Source organism: Octopus bimaculoides, chromosome 1 (assembly GCF_046866305.1).
Source record: "Octopus bimaculoides isolate indiv1 chromosome 1, ASM4686630v1, whole genome shotgun sequence".
NCBI classification, from domain to species: Eukaryota; Metazoa; Mollusca; class Cephalopoda; order Octopoda; family Octopodidae; genus Octopus; species Octopus bimaculoides.
Genome location: NC_142928.1, coordinates 75,155,206 through 75,174,531, shown reverse-complemented (window position 1 = coordinate 75,174,531; position 19,326 = coordinate 75,155,206). Strand labels below are relative to the sequence as shown.

Here is a 19,326-nt window from a genome sequence, read left to right as displayed (position 1 = left end):
TCATCCTCATCATTCATCTTTCATGTTGGCATGGGCTGGACGATTTTCCAAGATCTAGTAAGTCAGAGAACTGTGCCAAGCTGCACTATCTGCTTTGGCATGGTTTTATAACTGGATGCTTTTTGCATGGCAACAGCACTGGTGAGGTCACCAAGTAACTTACATGACAAAGTTCCCTCAGTTGAGAGGAGGAGAGGTAAAGGAGGAGGTAGTTTTGTGTCCAGTGATGAGAGGTCAGAGTATGACAAAGGAACAGAGACAAGTATCTTGCTGTAGAAGAAATACATGGTTACCCTAATGAGAGAGAGAGAGAGAAATGTTGGTGATGTGCCAGGACTGTCAAGGTACAAGGATGTGAATATAAATGAAATGGTAGCAGATTTCCCAGGGTGTATGAGTGGGGAGTTCATGAAAGTGAAAAATATAGAACATTATTGAAACATGGAGATTGATAACTTACTTCAAGAGTGGAAAGAATCCCACAGTCATGTACCTTGTCCAAAAAGACAATGCCTGTTGTAAGGTTTGGCTTCAGGAACACCAAATCAGTAAATTAGTATCTCAATATAATAGTTATTAGTATCACATAACATATATTTTGCTTAGTACAAACAGTAAAAGAAATCAATTCCTCTCACATTTTGAAAGTGGTGCTCCAGTATGGTTTTGGTTATGGTAAACTACACAACCTTATGGGGGAGCATACAGGGTTTCTATTCTGTTCTTCCTCCCCTCCATCTGAACAAAGTGAACTATCCTTAGCCTTGGATCACTGGTCCAAGGATCTCTGACATGGTAGGAGTCATACCAATATTTAAGTACCTTTCTGAGATAGCCAAATTTTATTTATTTATTTACACACAAACAGACTGACAGACATACATATGTCATCATCATTTTAAAATCAACTTTGCCATGTTTTCATAGTCAGATGAGATTCAGTGTGGCAGATTTTCTACAGTTGGGTGCTTCTATCACCAACCAGCATCTGTTTCCAAGCAAGACTATCCCCACCCACTACTAGTCTGGACATGTTCTTCAGAAGAGTTGCAAATAAACATTACTTCTTGTATGAAGGTAAAGTTTGTTTACAGTAACTACACGATGTCAAGACAAGGGAAAAAACTGGAAACAAGCTTCTCATGTGTGTGGCCTATTTTCAGTTTCTGGGTACCAAAATCACGCATTGGTCGAGCCAACACTCTAGTAAAAGACACTTACCTAAAGTACCATGTAGTAGAACTAAACACAAAACCACATGGTTGAGAAGCAAACTTCTTAACCATACTGCTAAGTCACACACACACACACACACACACACACACACACACACACACACACACACACACACACACACACATGCATATACAAAGGTCTGGGTTAGCTGTTTCAGACACAGTCTTATCTTCTTGTAAAAATGCCACAACAATGAAAGAGGTTAAACTAACAGCCTGATTCACTCAGTTAAATGTTTTGAAGTACATTAGCTTACACCATAGGTCTCCCTTCCTCTCTCTCATCTTATAACACCAGACATCTTCAACAATTTAAAACTTGTTTTATAATGATATATATATATATATATATATATATATATATATATATATATATATATATAAGCTAGGAACATTCCTTTATGCCTATCCTTCTGTTCTACCCTCCATGACCATCACACAGTATTCAAGGGAATTAAGTCACACTGACACAAGTGGTTGAGATTAAAGTAAAAAAAAAAAACATGATCCCTTTATATATATCTTATATTGTTTGCTAGGATAAACTTACAACCTATAAATTAGTGTCTTTGAAGCTTCTTCCCTTTACTCCCTTAGACTAATATTTCACAAATTCAGCTATGTTGACACTTTGACTAGCCAGTAACATTATATATATACAAAGTGACCCAGATAAGGCTGACTTTATTTGGTCATATATCAAATAATACTCATATTCATTAAAATCTGGTATTTACAAATATGTATGAATGTAAGTACGGAATTTTTATAACTTTATCCATTTTGCAATTTTATGCATTTATAATTTTATACTTATGTGCACGTATGGCTGTGTGATGAAGAAATGTGTTTCCCAACCACATGGTTTTGGGTTCAGTCCCATTGAATGGCACCTTGGCAAATGTCTTCTACTGTAGCACCTGGCAGAGTAAAGCTTTCTGAGTGGATATGGTAGACAGTGTGTGTGGGTGTGAGTGTGTGTGAGGAGAGAGAGAGAGAGAGAGAGAGAGAGAGAGAGAGTGAGTGTTACTGTTTTGTTGCCTTGACATCACACATTAATTGTAAATGAATGTCACTAACATACAAGTGATGTCCTTTATTTACTGTCTTCTGTGTAAAGCATGTCTGGCATGGGGAAATATTGCCTTACTCGGAAACAGGTGAAGGTTAATGACAGGAAGTGCACCTGGTTGTAGAAATTCCACCTCAATAAATTCCATCCAAGTCATGCAAGCATAGAAAACTGCACTTTAAAAACAACGATGATAATTGTAACTGCAAGTTAGTTATTTATTTCTTTATTGCCCACAGGGGGCTAAACATAGAGGGGACAAACAAGGATAGACAAAGGGATTAAGTCGATTACATCGCCCCCAGTGCATAACTGATACTTATTTATCGACCCCAAAAGGATGAAAGGCAAAGTCGACCTTGATGGAATTTGAACTCAGAACGTAACAGCAGAAAAAATACTGCTACGCATTTTGCCCGGTGTGCTAACAATTCTGCCAGCTCGCCGCCCTACTGCAAGTTAGTTATTGCATAGAATACGTCATGGTATTGACCATATCTGATGGCATAAAAGATGCACAGGTATATCAGGTGCATTCCAATTTCAGCATTTTTAGTGAATTTATTATTTTCTTACTGCTATTGCAGATTCCCTTGTGGAGGCGCAATGGCCCAGTGATTAGGGCAGTGGATTCGCGGTCATAGGATCACAGTTTTGATTCCCAGACCAGGCGTTGTGAGTGTTTACTGAGCGAAAACAGCTAAAGCTCCACGAGGCTCCGGCAGGGGATGGTGGTGAACCCTGCTGTACTCTTTCACCACAACTTTCTCTCACTCTTACTTCCTGTTTTTGTTGTGCCTGTAATTCAAAGGGTCAGCCTTGTCACATTGTGTCACGCTGAATATCCCCGAGAACAACGTTAAGGGTACACGTATCTGTGGAGTGCTCAGCCACTTGCACGTTAATTTCACAAGCAGGCTGTTCTGTTGATCGGATCAACTGGAACCCTCGACGTCGTAAGCGACGGAATGCCAACAACAACATTGCAGATTCCCATGACTCTCTGTCACCATCCAAATTTCATTATTATGAATTTGAATTGGGAGCTCAAGTCATAATGACTCTTTTGATTAGGTGATTACACAACCACAGATGCCACCCCTCCTCTATGGAAGCATTGTAGTTACTCTCTCGACAGAGCTTGGTTATCTCGACCATTGATCTTTTAGGTTTCTTCCACTCAGCATCAATGTAAGAAGCACTGTTGGCTCAGTTGAACTCTTCCACTACCTCTTCACAATCTGCAATCCCAGGATTTCACCATATCCCTGTACCAGAGTGGCTGAATGGGTGCTAGGCTTTGCCAAAGGGCAGCCCATAACTATGCAAGCACAGTCGGCACTTCATAAGATATTTTTAAAATACCTACAAACCTAGAGCATTAAAGCATGTAAATTAGGCATAACCTTGCATATAGAACCAAGGCTGATTTTTTAAAAATCTTTTTGGGGAAATAAACATGCATTTTATACTATGCCATGAATGATGGGATTTCAGCTACATGCACTCTAAGTTCAATCAAACTGATGCCAATTTTACCTTTCATCCTTTCGAGGCTTGTTGATGAAAGATTTTGTTGCTGCAGCCTGGGTTGGAACCCAGCCATCATAATAATGATAATAATGAATTCAAATTTTGCCACAAAGGCAGCAACTTTTGGTGGGTGGACTAGTTGATTACATTTCACAGGTACTTAATTTATCAACCTCAAAGGATGAAAGGCAAAGTCAACCTTGGCAGAATTTGAACTCAAAACGTAGCAATGGGTGAAATACCAACCACTAAGCATTTCACCCAGTGTGCTAATGATGCTGCCAGATCGCTGCCTTATCATAATGATGATGATGATGATGATGATGATGATTATAATGAAAGAACAAACCCAGGGTAAGTGGATTAGCAGAATTGTTAGAAGGTCAAGCAAAATGCCCTTGTGGTACTTATTTTTGCTTTATGTGTTGATAGAAACAACTGAGATGGCCATTGGTGATAAATTGTACTGGTTTAAAGTGGCAACCCATCTCTTGGATAAACATCAGGGTGGGAACAGGAAGGAGAAACTCATATGCATAAGCAACAACAAGGCTTCCTCAAAATGTCTTGTCCAGATTTGCACACATACTCACTAGGCATTGGTCAGCCTGGGGATATAGTTAATAGAATACACTTTCCCAAGAGGTGGTACAGTGGGACTGAACTCGAAACAATATAGCTGAGTGAATCATTTTAACCACACAGCAATACCTGCACGTACATGATCATCATCATTATTATCATCAATTTAATTTTTCACTTTTCCATGTTTGCATGGATCAGATGGAATTCACTGAGGCAGATTTTGATTATTATTTTTTTACAACCAATATGTCCTCCCTGGATCAGGTGGAATTCACTGAGGCAGATTTTGATTATTTTTTTTACAACCAATATGTCCTCCCTGGATCAGGTGGAATACACTGAGGCAGATATTGATTATTATTTTTTACAACCAATATGTCCTCCCTGGATCAGGTGGAATTCACTGAGGCAGATTTTGATTATTTTTTTTACAACTAATATGTCATCCCTGGATCAGGTGGAATTCACTGAGGCAGATTTTGATTATTTTTTTTTACAACCAATATGTCCTCCCTGGATCAGGTGGAATTCACTGAGGCAGATTTTGATTATTATTTTTTACAACCAATATGTCCTCCCTGGATCAGGTGGAATTCACTGAGGCAGATTTTGATTATTATTTTTTACAACCAATATGTCCTCGCTGGATCAGGTAGAATTCACTGAGGCAGATTTTGATTATTTTTTTTACAACCAATATGTCCTCCCTGGATCAGGTGGAATTCACTGAGGCAGATTTTGATTATTTTTTTTACAACCAATATGTCCTCACTGGATCAGGTAGAATTCACTGAGGCAGATTTTGATTATTTTTTTTACAACTAATATGTCATCCCTGGATCAGGTGGAATTCACTGAGGCAGAATTTTTTTTTTTTTTTTTTTTACAACCAATATGTCCTCCCTGTCACCAAGAAAAGTAATAAATGCTTCCTTGTGACCAGATAAGGTTTTATGAAGACAGGAAACGAATGACAACACTTGTATGATGATGATACTCACAACCATCACACAGTCAAGATAAGGAAGTATACACATGCACGCACATACACTATACTACTGTGTATATATATGATGGGCTTATTTCAGTTTTCATCTCCCCAATCTACTCAAGAATTTGGTCCGCCTGGGGCTACATTAGAAAACATGACATGTTGTCATGCAGTGGAACTGAGCCCCAAAGCACATAGTTGGGAAGCAAACTTCTCTAACACACACCCAAACCTCCACCTACATTCCTCCAAATTGGTGTATTTGTTATTTTACATATACCAGAATTCAACAACCTATATTAATGTCTTTCCCCTTCAAATAATTCAGGCTTTTTTCTTTTTGTCTTACTCACAACTTAGGTTGCTAACACATTCTCTTTTACTCAGTAACACTCAGTGATGCAGAGTGGGTGTGGAACTATCATCTTTTCTCTCTCTCTCTCTCTCTGGAACTTCCACTCTCTCCAACAGTCTCATACACTTTTTTTCTGCCATACTTTGATTCACTCAATCACTACTTTAAGCTCTTGTATATCAAAGATGTTTTAACCATTATTCTGAAACACAATTGGCCCACCACCTCCATACAACAACTAACATTCAAAATTTGAAGCAAACAAACTACACCTAAGTTTACTGTCGTTTATTCCTGATATAAGCAACATATAGAGGGAGATTAAACCCTTGAAAGCAGTGTGCCAGTATGGACACAATCCAACAATTGAAACCAGGGATCTATTTTAAAACGGGGGCGCCAGTATTTTCTTAACGAAACACTAATGAAACACTTTGAAATTTGGGACACTGGTAGAATGTGTCATATAAAACATCTTTTACTCATAGTCTTCTTAACAAAAAAAAGGAATTCGCAAGTTATTCCATGTTAAAGTTGTCGTATTTCTGTAATTTCAACCAATCACTGACGTCTATTCAGCTCAATAGAGTTACTGCTGGGTGGTCATAAAAATGTTATTCCCTGTGACATATTTCATCCAGTTTAATCGTAATTTATACGCATATATTGTTTATATAATAAATTACGCTGTGCGTATCTATGTGTGTAACAATTTTAGAGTTCGGATTCTCGAGTTAGGGTTAGTTTTAGGGTTAGGGTTACTGTTACGGTTAACAGTCTAGTTAGGGTTAGTGTTAGGGTTTGGGGATTAATACGATATACACCGTTACAGCGCTAACTGTTTTCAACTGAATAGACGTCAGTGATTAGTAGAAATTATCGAAATAAGACAATTTTTTACATGAAATAAATTCCAATACAAAAATTTTTTTCTGTTCTATAACACAAAATAGATAAGTATACGAAGTTTGAAAGTCTTTCCGTACCAAAAACACTACATAAAACATAAATGAAAACTGGCGCCCCCGTTTTAAAATAGATCCGAAACCAGTAATAAAAGAATACGAAACTGCTGAAATCATCCACATGCTATAGAAGCATGTAATACTTGCAAACAAATGAGGAGACTAAAGGAAGATATGAAAGTGGATATTACATCAATGGCACACATCCACAGCTAAGGCAAGTGCATTTGAGAAAGCAGCAAACCATGACATAGTCAACAGATTACAAATATAGTTCCTTGCCGTCAAGCCACAATTATTATTACAACCAATATCACATCCATTACCGTTATTTTCATCATTATCATTGCCATTATCATCCAATGACAGTAATCATTTGTAATATGCTCTGAAATAAAATGCCAGCTAAAATGCTGATATATTTATTCAACAACAATCATAAAAGTTAAGTGGCCCATTATTGAACAATTTGTTGTATTTAAGTTCCCTCCCCACCCCACCAGTCATTGGGTCAAAATAAAAATAGCAACAAAAAAAAATAAATGAATAAAGTTTTAAAAAGAACAACAACAAAAATGGTTTAAATGGGATGGGAGAAATAGTTTTGAAGTAAAACAAACTTACCCCAGTCTAGGGTGAGAGATGGAGCATGAGCTGGGAGGGAAATACCAAGTTACTTACAAGAGAGGTAAGAATTTATGAGGTTGTCAAGTGACCCAAATTCTCAGATAAAAATAGATAAAAAAAATTTCTTCATTAAACAACACAGAAAGAAATAGTATCTCAAATCACCCCTAATCCAACCCAACACCTAACCCCATACATAGACACTATTATTTGATTGGTTTCTTTTTCACAAACCCATTTCAGAATTGATAGATTTGGTCATCAGTAGTTTTGAGTAAGGTAGACAGATAGCTGCATATGTATCTCTATTAGCCATCATATTTGTACTGTATAGTAAGAGGACCAAAATGCCAATAATATGACTGACAAACACAAATTACAAATGATTCTGTTCAAAACTAGTGTTGTAATCTTAATCTTCCTTCAGGCCTAAAGGAGTACAATCAGCTACTGCAAGACAACAAAACACTTGTTAACTACGTGCACTTTTTACTCAGCTGCACCTATCTCTGTAATACAGAGGTATATGGGTTAGTGCTGCTGATGTTGCTGCTATTGTTGCTACATACATTCCTGCATCTTAAAAATGAGAACGCATTAGGCCAAATGTGGGGAAAACTTTTTAATATCTGAGGCAAATTATTAAGGCATAAATGCATCTTATACTGAGAAAAATACTGAATCTTAAACTGTACAAATTTGAAGGATAGAGGTATGGATCTTAAAATTAAATTTTTTTTGATGGTTGATAGACATCATAAGCAAAGAGTTTCAAATTTGAATGAGGTCAAAATTTCACAAGGGGGCAAAGGGTGCAACATCTCTGTATAAACCTAACTATCTTCAAGCAGACTGTTTTTGGTCCATCTTTATCAATCTACTTGTGCCAACCTTCTATCCTCAGTCTGACCCAGTAAACACTGTAAAATGGCCAACATTAGGAAGGGCATCAAGCATCATTGTTTTAATGTTCCCTTTTCTGTGCCCAACGGAATTTGTTTAAGTGGATTTTCTATGGCTGGAGGCCCTTCCTGTCAATAACTAAAGTAATATTTCCCTTTGACCAGACATGTTTTCATAGAAGACTGGAAACAAAGGATGCATGATGTAAAAGTCATTTACAACTATCATGCAATGTAACACACACATGCACACATACCTATATACAAGAGGCTTCTTTCAGTTTCTATCTACCAAACTCACTTACAAGGCTTTGGTCAGCTCAAGGTGCCATACAATGGGACTGATCCTGAAACCATGTGGTTGGAAAGCAAACTTCTTACCACAAAACCATGCCTGTGTCAATAGCTCTATATATATTCTTTTAATTGTTTCAGTCATTTGACTAAGGCCATGCAGGAGCCCAGCCTGTAGTCAAACAAATCGACCCCGGACTTATTCTACAATACATTTCAACACTTTAAAAACAAATTTATGTTTGTTTACATATAACATAATCTATATCTATATATATAGTAGAAATATGTTAAAAAAACAAAATAGAAACTACACGTGGAAATGTAAGGGGAAAGTAAGCAGAAAAATAAGAGAAAATGCACATTGGAAATCAAAAAGAAGGTAAGGCTTTTTATGAAAAGTAACGATATCTATATACAGTTAGATAAACTGAGGTAGGAATAAAGGTAAAAAAAGTCATTATTGTGAGTTGTTAAAGAGATTTACAAGCATACCGGTTTCGTAGTATTACTAGTCATTGCTATATCTATATATATATCTATCTATATCTATATCTATATATATATATATATATATATATATATTTATATATTTATATATAGATCATATTACTCTACATTTGATCATGTACAAACACAAGAAGGTTATTCTAATTTTATTAACTACAATCAATATAGTGAAATAATTTTTGAAATGTCCCTTTTTTATTCTGCTGAAGCTAACCTTATTTATTGCATGTTAACAACAAACAAGATGAGAACAAATATCCATGTCAAATGTAAATAATATACATAATTCCTCATCTCTTAAACATAGAACTGTAGGCTTCTTTCAGTTTCTGTTTTCCATATCCACTCACAAAACTTTGGTGGACCCAAAGTTATAGTAGAAGACATTTGCCCAAGGTGCCATGTAGTGGGACTGAACCTGAAACCATGTAGTTGGGAAGCAAGCTTCTTACCACATAGCCACACCTGCACTTGTATGTTTATAATCAGCGAATAAATGTGGTATGCATCAAGCTAGACTCAGTCTGTATCTTTTAGTTTTGATATAAACTGAATTTACTGTGGTTTTAACTGCTAATTGTGATATATGAAACAAAAAGTGTTTTTTTTTTTTTTTTAACTAGCACAAATATTTGCAACAATTCAAAGTTAAAATCCAACACACAATACATCTTTGTTCATTCTTTTTTAACAACGATACCCGTGAGGTCTTTTGCAACTTGCAGCAAAAGATCAACAATAAAATATTTCAACATAAAAAAAAACTTAAATGTACAGTAGCTGACAATAGAACTCAAATATAACCTAAACTGTTGCATTTGAGGACAACACATTGTACAATGAACACAACAGTAGAAAAATGCACACAAAACAAATTCATTACCCAAAGCACTAACAAACTTAATTATAACTTTCTCTTTTTAATCTTCTCTGGTAGAGACAGCAGCTTTAAAATTCACGTAAAGCAATGTTTTTGAACAACAATGCTCTAAATGCAACTGCTACAGCTTGCAAGGTAGGAAAAAACTAAAACAAGGCAGCTTCCTGATAAAAGTCATTCATAAGAACACTATTTAATAAACCAAAGAATTTTTGATTACTGCCATTGCCATGGAAATATCATTGCCATCCTCTTCTTTGTGGTATTTTTAATATCCGTCTTCCATGCTGACATGGGTTGGACAATTTGACTGGATCTGACAGGGCCAAGGATTGCATCATGTGCCAATGTCTGTTTGGAATGGTTTTATGGATGAATGCCTTCTTTAATGCCAACCTCTTTATAGAGTTTACTGAGAATTTTATTCATGGCACAAGCAAAGTTAGATCACGACACAGTTTGCAAGACAAGGATCCCCTCTCAGAATTGAGAAGTTAAGATACAAGAGATGGGAGTCATAAAAGAACAGACTACTTGCTGCCAAGGAGCTACATAGCTACTCACAGTATAGAAGAGAGGGTGGGAGTAAATGAGGTGAAGCTGGAAAGAGAGATAAAACAGTGGTGATGAAGTATCAGGGCAGGAGATGAGTACAAGTGAATGGAGACAACAGAAGGAAAGAGGTGGAGAAAAGAAGTCGCAAGAGTGCATCTGCAGAGCAAGGAATGGCTAGAGATGAGGAAGGAATGAGGGGTAGCACCATTTGAGCGTGACCGTTACCAACGTCGCCTTCCTGGCACTTGTGCCAGTGGCACGTGAAAAGACATTCGAGCGAGTTCGTTGCCAGTCCCGCTGGACTGGCTCCTGTGCAGGTGGCACGTAAAATACACCATTTCGAGCGTGGCCGTTGCCAGTACCCCCCTGACTGGCCTTCATGCCGGTGGCACGTAAAAGCACCCACTACACTTTCTGAGTGGTTGGTGTTAGGGAGGGCATCCAGCTGTAGAAACTCTGCTAAATTAGATTGGAGCCTGGTGTAGCCATCTGGTTTTCACCAGTTCTCAGTCAAATCGTCCAACCCATGCTAGCATGGAAAGCGGACGTTAAACGACGATGATGATGATGATGAAGGACAAGTGTTGAGGGATGATAAATATAGGACTGAACAGATTGGCAGAGTGAGGTGTGGATGTAGCGGTTAATGTTATGAGTTGCGGGGGCGGGGAGGGTAAATGAGTGTAAGTGAAGACTGATAGTGCAGAAAGAGTCAAGGAACAGCAGAATATTAATAATGATACAGTAGACAGAGGAAGGGCGAGAAAGACAGAGAGACAGAGATGGCATATTGTTAGCTAGGTCGCAAGAGTGTGGGGAAAGAGGCAACTGTAGTTCAAGGGGTGAAGGAGAGATAATATGGTGCTGGAAGAATGATGCCAACCTGCCTGAAACCATCCTTGGTTTGATGATACAAACTTTCTGTTTTGAAAGGATTAAATTAAAACCTTCCATCAAGATTTCAGTTTAATTGATATTGCAGACACCAGATTAATGACAAAAATATTTGGAAAAACAACAGTTAAATTGAGATTTTAAGGTTATTCTAAATTAATCATAAACAATTTATAATATATATATATACCTTGCATAAGATATAAGTGTAGAGGTTGTGAGTAAACATCATTTTTACACCGGTCATCGGTTGGTAGATTGACAGGTTGCATGCCTTGTTGAGAGATAGAAAGATAGACAGACAGGTAATTAAATTAGAAAGAGATTACATTACTCACCTGTAAAACTATACTGGTATCAAATCTCCGACTGCTAGGTCTTCCTTCCAGAGTACTAAAGACAACTGTGCCTCCAGAGAGTGGAGATATATCACTAAATTCATCACTACAAACTGCTTTTGACTCATCATATGTAGTAATAATAGATTTCGGCCGTAAGTTATAGGTACGCTCACAAGAAGAACTGTAGTATTGGTAAGGTATCCATTCACCATCTTCTGTAGTCCTTTTATAGATGGCAAAACTTTCAGGACGACTCGAGTGGAATCGTATACTCACGTATGTGATATCAAAAGCTTTCTCTGTAAAGATAAAGAAAAACAAAAATAAGTAACTTAAGAGATAAAATCTTTTATATCATCTTTATAGAGGCAAAATAAAATTTCACTGTTTAGAACCTTTATCTTTTACTTGATTTAGTCACTGAAGTGTGTGGCCATGCTGGGGCATTGCCTTGAAGGGTTTTAGTTGAACAAAACGACCCCAATACTTATATTTTTAAGTCAGGTACTTATTTATTCAGTGTCTTAAACCAACACCGATGCTCTAAAGTGGTGGTGGTGGTGGTGGTAGTGGACACATCAATTAAAAGTGTGGTTGCCCTCACATACAGGCTCATCTCCTGCAACCCTCACCAGCCAAGCATCCCTAATTTTGCGGGCTCATAGGTGCTGCATAAAAATCACCCATGCCAGTGCTGCATAAAAATCACCCATGCCAGTGCTGCATAAAAGCACCCAGTACACTGTAAAGCGATTGGTATTATGAAGGCCAATCTAGCCCTTCAGTTGGTCAGCTCCTGTCAATTCATCCAACCCATGCCAGCATGGAAAATGGATGCTAAACAATGTATGTATGTATATATATATATATATATATATATGGCTAGGTGGTAAGAAGCTTGCATCCCATGGTTCCGAGTTCACTCCCACGGCATGGCACCTTGGGCAAGTGTCTTCTACTATAGCCTCAGGCAGACCAAATCCTTGTGAGTAGATTTAGTAGATGGAAACTGAAAGAAGCCCATCATGTGTGTGTATATCTTTGTGAGTAGTTGATTTTACAGTGTGATGCTTGTCTTTACTACCACCACCACCTCTACCCCCATCATTACCACCACTATTACTGCCACTACTACTACTCAACTGTGAAACAAGGAGTAACAGAACTTGTGTTTGTCCCTCCATTACTGCTTGACAACCAGTGTTGGTGTGTTTACATCCCTGTAACTTAACGGCTTGGCAAAAGAGACCAATAGAATAAGTACTAGGTTTAAAAAAAAATTAGTCCTGGGGACAATTTGTTTGACTAAAACCCTTGAAAGCGATGCTCCAGCATGGGCCACAATCTAATAACTGAAACAAGTAAAGGAATATGGTGGTGCCCCAGCATGACCGCAGCTTTGAAACTGAAACAATTAAAAAATTTAAAGATATATACATGTGAGGTGGTAGATTGTAAAAGCAAGAGATAACTCCATACATCTTTAAGTTATTATTCCATTCTTGGTATAAGTTTATTCAGACAGGAGGAAGATTTGAAATTCTTAGATATACTGAAACTAATCAAAAGACAAAAGCACAGTTTCGGTGCTAGATAACATGTCACAATAATACTTTATCTAAGTACTTCATTGACACTTAGCATTTGTAATTCCTGCTGAATAACTGTTGCATAACTGTTATCATAGCAAGAACACAACTCTTAGTGTGCTCGCCACGAAACAGGTTCTGTTACTCCTGGTTTCACAGTTGAGTAGTAGTAGTAGTAGTAGTAGTAGTAGCAGCAGCAGCAGTGGTGGTGGTGGTGGTGGTGGTAGTAGTAGTAGTAGAGAAGCATCACACTGTAAAATCAATTATTCACGCGATATGCACAAAAAGTGAAAATTTGTAAATCTGTTTCCACACATTTGCAAAAAATGAATGTGATTAAATAAATAACCTAGCAATAAAAAAAAAAATCCAAATTGTACAGTTGAAGTTCGTTTGATAGAGTGAAAAAAAATTTTAAAGCACAAAAGTTAATTGTGCTCATAGAAATGTTAAAGAGATATACTAAAGGATTTTATTTGTTCATTTTGGCATGTTTTTTTCTTTTTCTTGTTTTCATGTCAGCATGGGCTGTACAGAGACATCTTTGAAGTAAGATGCCTTTCCTGTTGCCAACCCTCACCTGTTTTTCAAGCAAGAGATCTTATATTCCACTGGTCTCTAAAATGCACACAGAGGCCAGTTGTAATCATCATCATCATCAACATCGTTTAACGTCCGCTTTCCATGCTAGCATGGGTTGGACGATTTGACTGAGGACTGGTGAAACCAGATGGCTACACCAGGCTCCAATATGATTTGGCAGAGTTTCTACAGCTGGATGCCCTTCCTAATGCCAACCACTCAGAGAGTGTAGTGGGTGCTTTTACGTGTCACCCGCATTAAGGCCAGTCGGGCGGTACTGGCAACGGCCATGCTCAAAATGGTATATTTTATGTGCCACCCGCACAAGAGCCAGTCCAGGGGCACTGGCAATGATCTCGCTCGAAAATCCTTACACGTCACGGGCACAAGTGCCAGAAAGGCGACGATGGGCACAGGTGCCATCCCGATTTCGCTTTCGCTTGCCTCAATAAGTCTTCGCAAGCTGAGTTTCGTGTCCAATGAAGGAGACGACGTTGGCATGGGTGCCAGTCGTCGAATTTAACTCGATTTTGATTTCACTGTCAACAAGAAATATAAGCATTCATATGCATACACACAGAGCAGGTTTCCATACAGTTTCCAGTTTCCAATTCCACTCTCGATCAGGTGAAGGCTTTAGAAGACACTTTCCCAAGGTGTTGCACAATAGTATGGAACCTGAAACCATGTGGTTGCGAAGCAAATCTCTTAAGCACACAACCATACCTGCACCTACTTATAGTAAATATTTGGTTTATTTCATTTAACAAAGTTCAGTATTCAAATTCTATTGATGTTCTGTTAAAGCTAGCTTTTCCTAGGTAACAGAAGGCAAGGAGAGCAAAAGAGAGAGAGAGGGAGTGAGTGAGGGGTGAGTGAACGAGTGAGTGAGTGAGCGAGCGTACGTGCGTGCGTGTGTCAGAGTAACGAGAGGAGAAAAGAGTACATGGAATAATTGTCATTATACATATGCATGCTCATACAGGGCAACAACTTGCAAGAGATTTGAGTCAATTATATTGACCCCAAGTACTCATTTTATTGAACACAGAAAGAGGCAAACCAGTTAGCCCAAGTAGGGTTTGAACTCATAAAATGAAGAGACATAACCAAATACAAAAGGCATTTCATCTGATGCTCTACCAATGTTTTCAATCCAACCCCATTACACAGAGATTATAAAACAACTACCTGGCCCCATGCCGTCAAAAATAACGGCCAATTGTAGTATTTTATATATATAAACGAGGTATAAAACCAAGCTTTTAGTTTAATAATTCATTTATTACCAAATTTATAATATACCTTTCAACCGCGGTTATTTGATATTCTTGATACACTCAGGTAATAATTATTCTCTCTAATGAGTCTATATATGTATATGTTTGTGTAGGTGTGTGTGACTGTAATAATTATTTTTAACAAAACAGAATATGGATGGTAAATCAAATTAATACACTTGTCAATGTTATCTAGTGGTTGTCTTTTAAGATGTGACATCGATCATCGTTTGTTACTGAAAGAACGCTGGTTCGCACATGCAAATTTCCACATACTTCCCTTGTACACACACACATATATACACACATATACTCACACAGAGTTGAAACGCTGTTTGACTTTTCTTTTCAGTATTGAATGTTCACTATCCCACTTCCAACATTTACATACCTCCGTTTTACATACACACATATATTCACACAGAGTTGAAACACTCCCACTACCAGTTTGCCATCACCCTTTCCTTTCTCATTCATATGTTGTGATGGAGAAAAATACAAGAGTATTATTATAGTAGATATTACATAAGCTGCATGTAATTCATGTCAGAGACCAGATTGCAGTTTGCACAACAATAATTTTGATGCCTAAAGAAGAAATGATTAAATGAAGTCAACAGTCTTTGTGCATTTTTTGAATAGCCAATACACGTCCCTTTACATTGCAATCCTTTTAGTGTCAACACACAGTCTCATATAAAATCGCTTGCCAGTCAAGTATACCTCCGAAATAAAAAGTAATACGTTTGCTACAAGAAATGTGTACAATAATAAATATAACATAAAAAATCATTTATTTTAAGCATAAATAGGCTAAAAATTTTGAAATTATAAGTAATATTTGACACATTATATTCCAATCATTAGCATATAACAACTGTTTTAAAATTGTGTGATATAAGAAATCTCTCAAAGAATGTGCTTGTTTAACCTATACTATTATTTAAGAATTTGATGATTTGAAATCTTGTTGTAAAACACCAATTCTGAGGAATCTCAGAGAACTCTGCAAAGGAGTTGTTACAAGTAGACCAACATTATTTGCATTTGTGACTTTTATAAGCCTACACTAGTCATTAGTAAGGATTTTTAAAATATAGGCACAACAACATAGTTGCATCTATACAATTAGCATAAGAAATATTAAATAAAAAAATAATAAAAACAAAGAAAGAAAATCAATAAATTAATAAAATTTGAACAGAGGTCCATGATCATCGCTTATTAAATTTCAGTCCACTAGTATTTCATAATTATATAAATGTGTGTTATTTATTCTTTCTTATATGTGTATGAATATGCATGCATGCATACATATGTTACTTGTAAATTTTCCATGTATCATGTTAATTTTTCATGTTATGTGAATGCATATAAGCAAGTACCCCAGCATGGGCACAATCCAATGACTGAGTAATGTAAGAGTATTTCATTAGTATATGATATCTGTGAAATACAAGATTGATCCCTGATGCACAATGTATTATGGGTGTGGTACATGTGTCCTATGTGTGATGCATGTGTGCCATGTGGTCCATGTGATGCACAATGCTTTTGTAAAGGATACAGTTATGTTGCATATGGACTACCCTGAACTTCATTCATTATATTCACCCCTCATTCAACTGGACTCTTGTGGAATCTGCTTCACAGTGATGTAAGAAGAGGAAAATGTTGTCACACTTACATAGACAACTTGATTGCAGACAATGGCTTAGAATGATTCCAGGACTTAGAAGCAGTGATGATGGATCGAGAAGTGTTGTGGGTGGATTTTGTTGCTGCAGCATGGGTGGTAACCCAGCCATAATAATAATGTGATTACGGAACATGATATGATTATAGTGTAAAATGTTTTAGTGTGTGATGTGATGTGTGATGCAACTGCCACGTGTGACAGGACGTGTGATGCAACTGCCACATGTGATGTGATGTGTGATGCAACTACCACATGTGACATGGCGTGTGATGCAACTGCCACATGTGACATGGTGTGTGACGCAACTGCCACATGTGGTGCAAATGCCACATATGCTGTGACTGCCACATGTGGTGAAACTGCAGCTGCAATGTATGATGCATTAATGTGTGGGTGTATGTGATGTGTTTTAATCTGTTTGTATACAATTATCTAAGTACGGTTATACAAAATACTACTGAAAGGAAGAATCACATTAAAAAGAGAAAGAGCCACCAGAAGGTTCTTGGCTTGTAATGTTTGCCTTTGTTGTTATAAGACACCAATTTCTAAAGTAACAAAACTCTCTCACACACACACACACACACACACACTTAGCTACAGGGACTCTACAAAAAGGTTCTCACATCCTATGACAAAGACCAAGCACTTAAATTTAATTACACCATTCTTATAACAGATCTTTACCATTTCCTCTACACCTCTTTCTTCTTGTAGACTCATTTATTGCTTATAATAAAGAAGATAAAAGCTGAGAAGAAGAAAAAAAAAATATACAGAGGAAATGAACAATGAACTTGGTGTGAGAAAGATGTTAGTGATTCTATAGCAATTTATTTGTGGATGTATCATTTTAGATGAGTGATAATTAAATTGTACAAGTGAAAAACAAAAAACCAAGACACAGTGACTAACTAAATGATGAAGGGGGTCACATAGCTTGATGGTTTCATGCAACTTAGTTTCAAATCCTACACCCATGTATCTATATAATGTTTCAATATTGTTGTATATCACTTCTTTGAAATTGAATTTCCAAACGTTTTTGTTCTTTTTTCTTACTTGGGACATAAGATGACATGTAGAAGAGGATTAGCAATGTAAATGGAGTGAGGTTAACAATTATTCAAAATGTGATTGCATGTGTGTGTGCATATCAGGATGCCTACATGCAATTTAAAACTGTATTCCATTAATCTAATAATAAAAAAAAATGTTTTCTTTATATTAACAGAATGGTTAATTACATTCTCATTGATTAGCCACAAGCTACATCACACACACACACACACACGCGAGTAAGCAGCCAAATGAAAATAAGTAGGAGTCAATACATTTGGTTTGAGTTGAGTCAAACTGGTGTGTGTACAAACATGCACATGTAATTCTTTTACATACTGAAATTAATACTACATGAAGGTTATAAAACAGCTGAAATCATATGGAAGTCAGATGAATAAATAACTATCTTCATCTCTCACACTTCCTAACTTTACACACATACATACATACATACACACATGTATATATACACAGATGAAGATAATCAGGTAAACCATTTTTTTTTCCTGGTTATTAACATTGTCTTAGATAAGGAAGGGCAGTATCCATGCAAGACATTCACAGAACTTAGGCAAGAGGAAAGAGAAAAAGAAATCCCAAGTCATGGTTTATTGCAAAAGATAACAAGAAAGTATCACATAAAGATACCGAGTTATCCTGCTAGAGAAGAGGCTTGGTCCAAATGTTTGCAATAGAGCGGACTCCTGTAAAGGCATCTGAATGCCAGATGGTGCTTTCAAAACAGACATTGTATAATGTCTCTCAATAAAACCAGATACACTCTGATGTAGGTTACCACACAATCTGCATCTACCCAATTCCACACATGAGGTTTAGTTTGACCTGAGGCTGTGGTAGGAGATACTTAGCACCAAATCTAGAGCAATGTAACAGCATTATATCTGGAACCCTGTGATTGCAAAGTAAACTTTTTAACTACAAACAAATAACTGAGTTCATCATCTCTGTTGGATTGCTTACTTCCAACAACTGCTGCTCAAAACATGCCACTATTTGGTTTGACCACATACTTTGCCATCCGTAGGGCAAACTTATATGCAATGCAGCTCTGCCATTGTTCTTCTCAGGATTGTGAATTGGTGATACGAATATTTGAAAATATGGATCGGTGAGATTGAGCCAGATCCAGTGCTGGATTAACCATTATGCTTTGGGTATCAAGGGAAGGGGATCACCAGAGAATGGTAAATGGTTTATGGCACAAAAGAAATCACTTTAAATTTGCTAATATAATATTTGAAGTGATTTATATGATCAGAAATATGATTCTGAAATGTCCATGATGTCATAGTGAAAAGAGTAAGAGAAAATATAAATGAAGCCGATGTATACAAAAATAAACATTATTTTCTAT

General features: G+C 37.0%; 1 protein-coding gene across 1 annotated transcript in view; it reads right to left on the bottom strand.

Moving 5' to 3' along the window:
• The window catches only part of LOC106882600 (laminin subunit gamma-1), a 202,926-nt gene that overhangs the window by 118,273 nt on the left and 65,327 nt on the right, over positions 1-19,326 (bottom strand). The window contains exon 2 of the mRNA XM_089352440.1: positions 11,737-12,038. Coding sequence (XP_089208566.1) covers positions 11,737-12,038 — 302 coding nt within the window. The remainder of the gene's footprint in view (positions 1-11,736; positions 12,039-19,326) is intronic.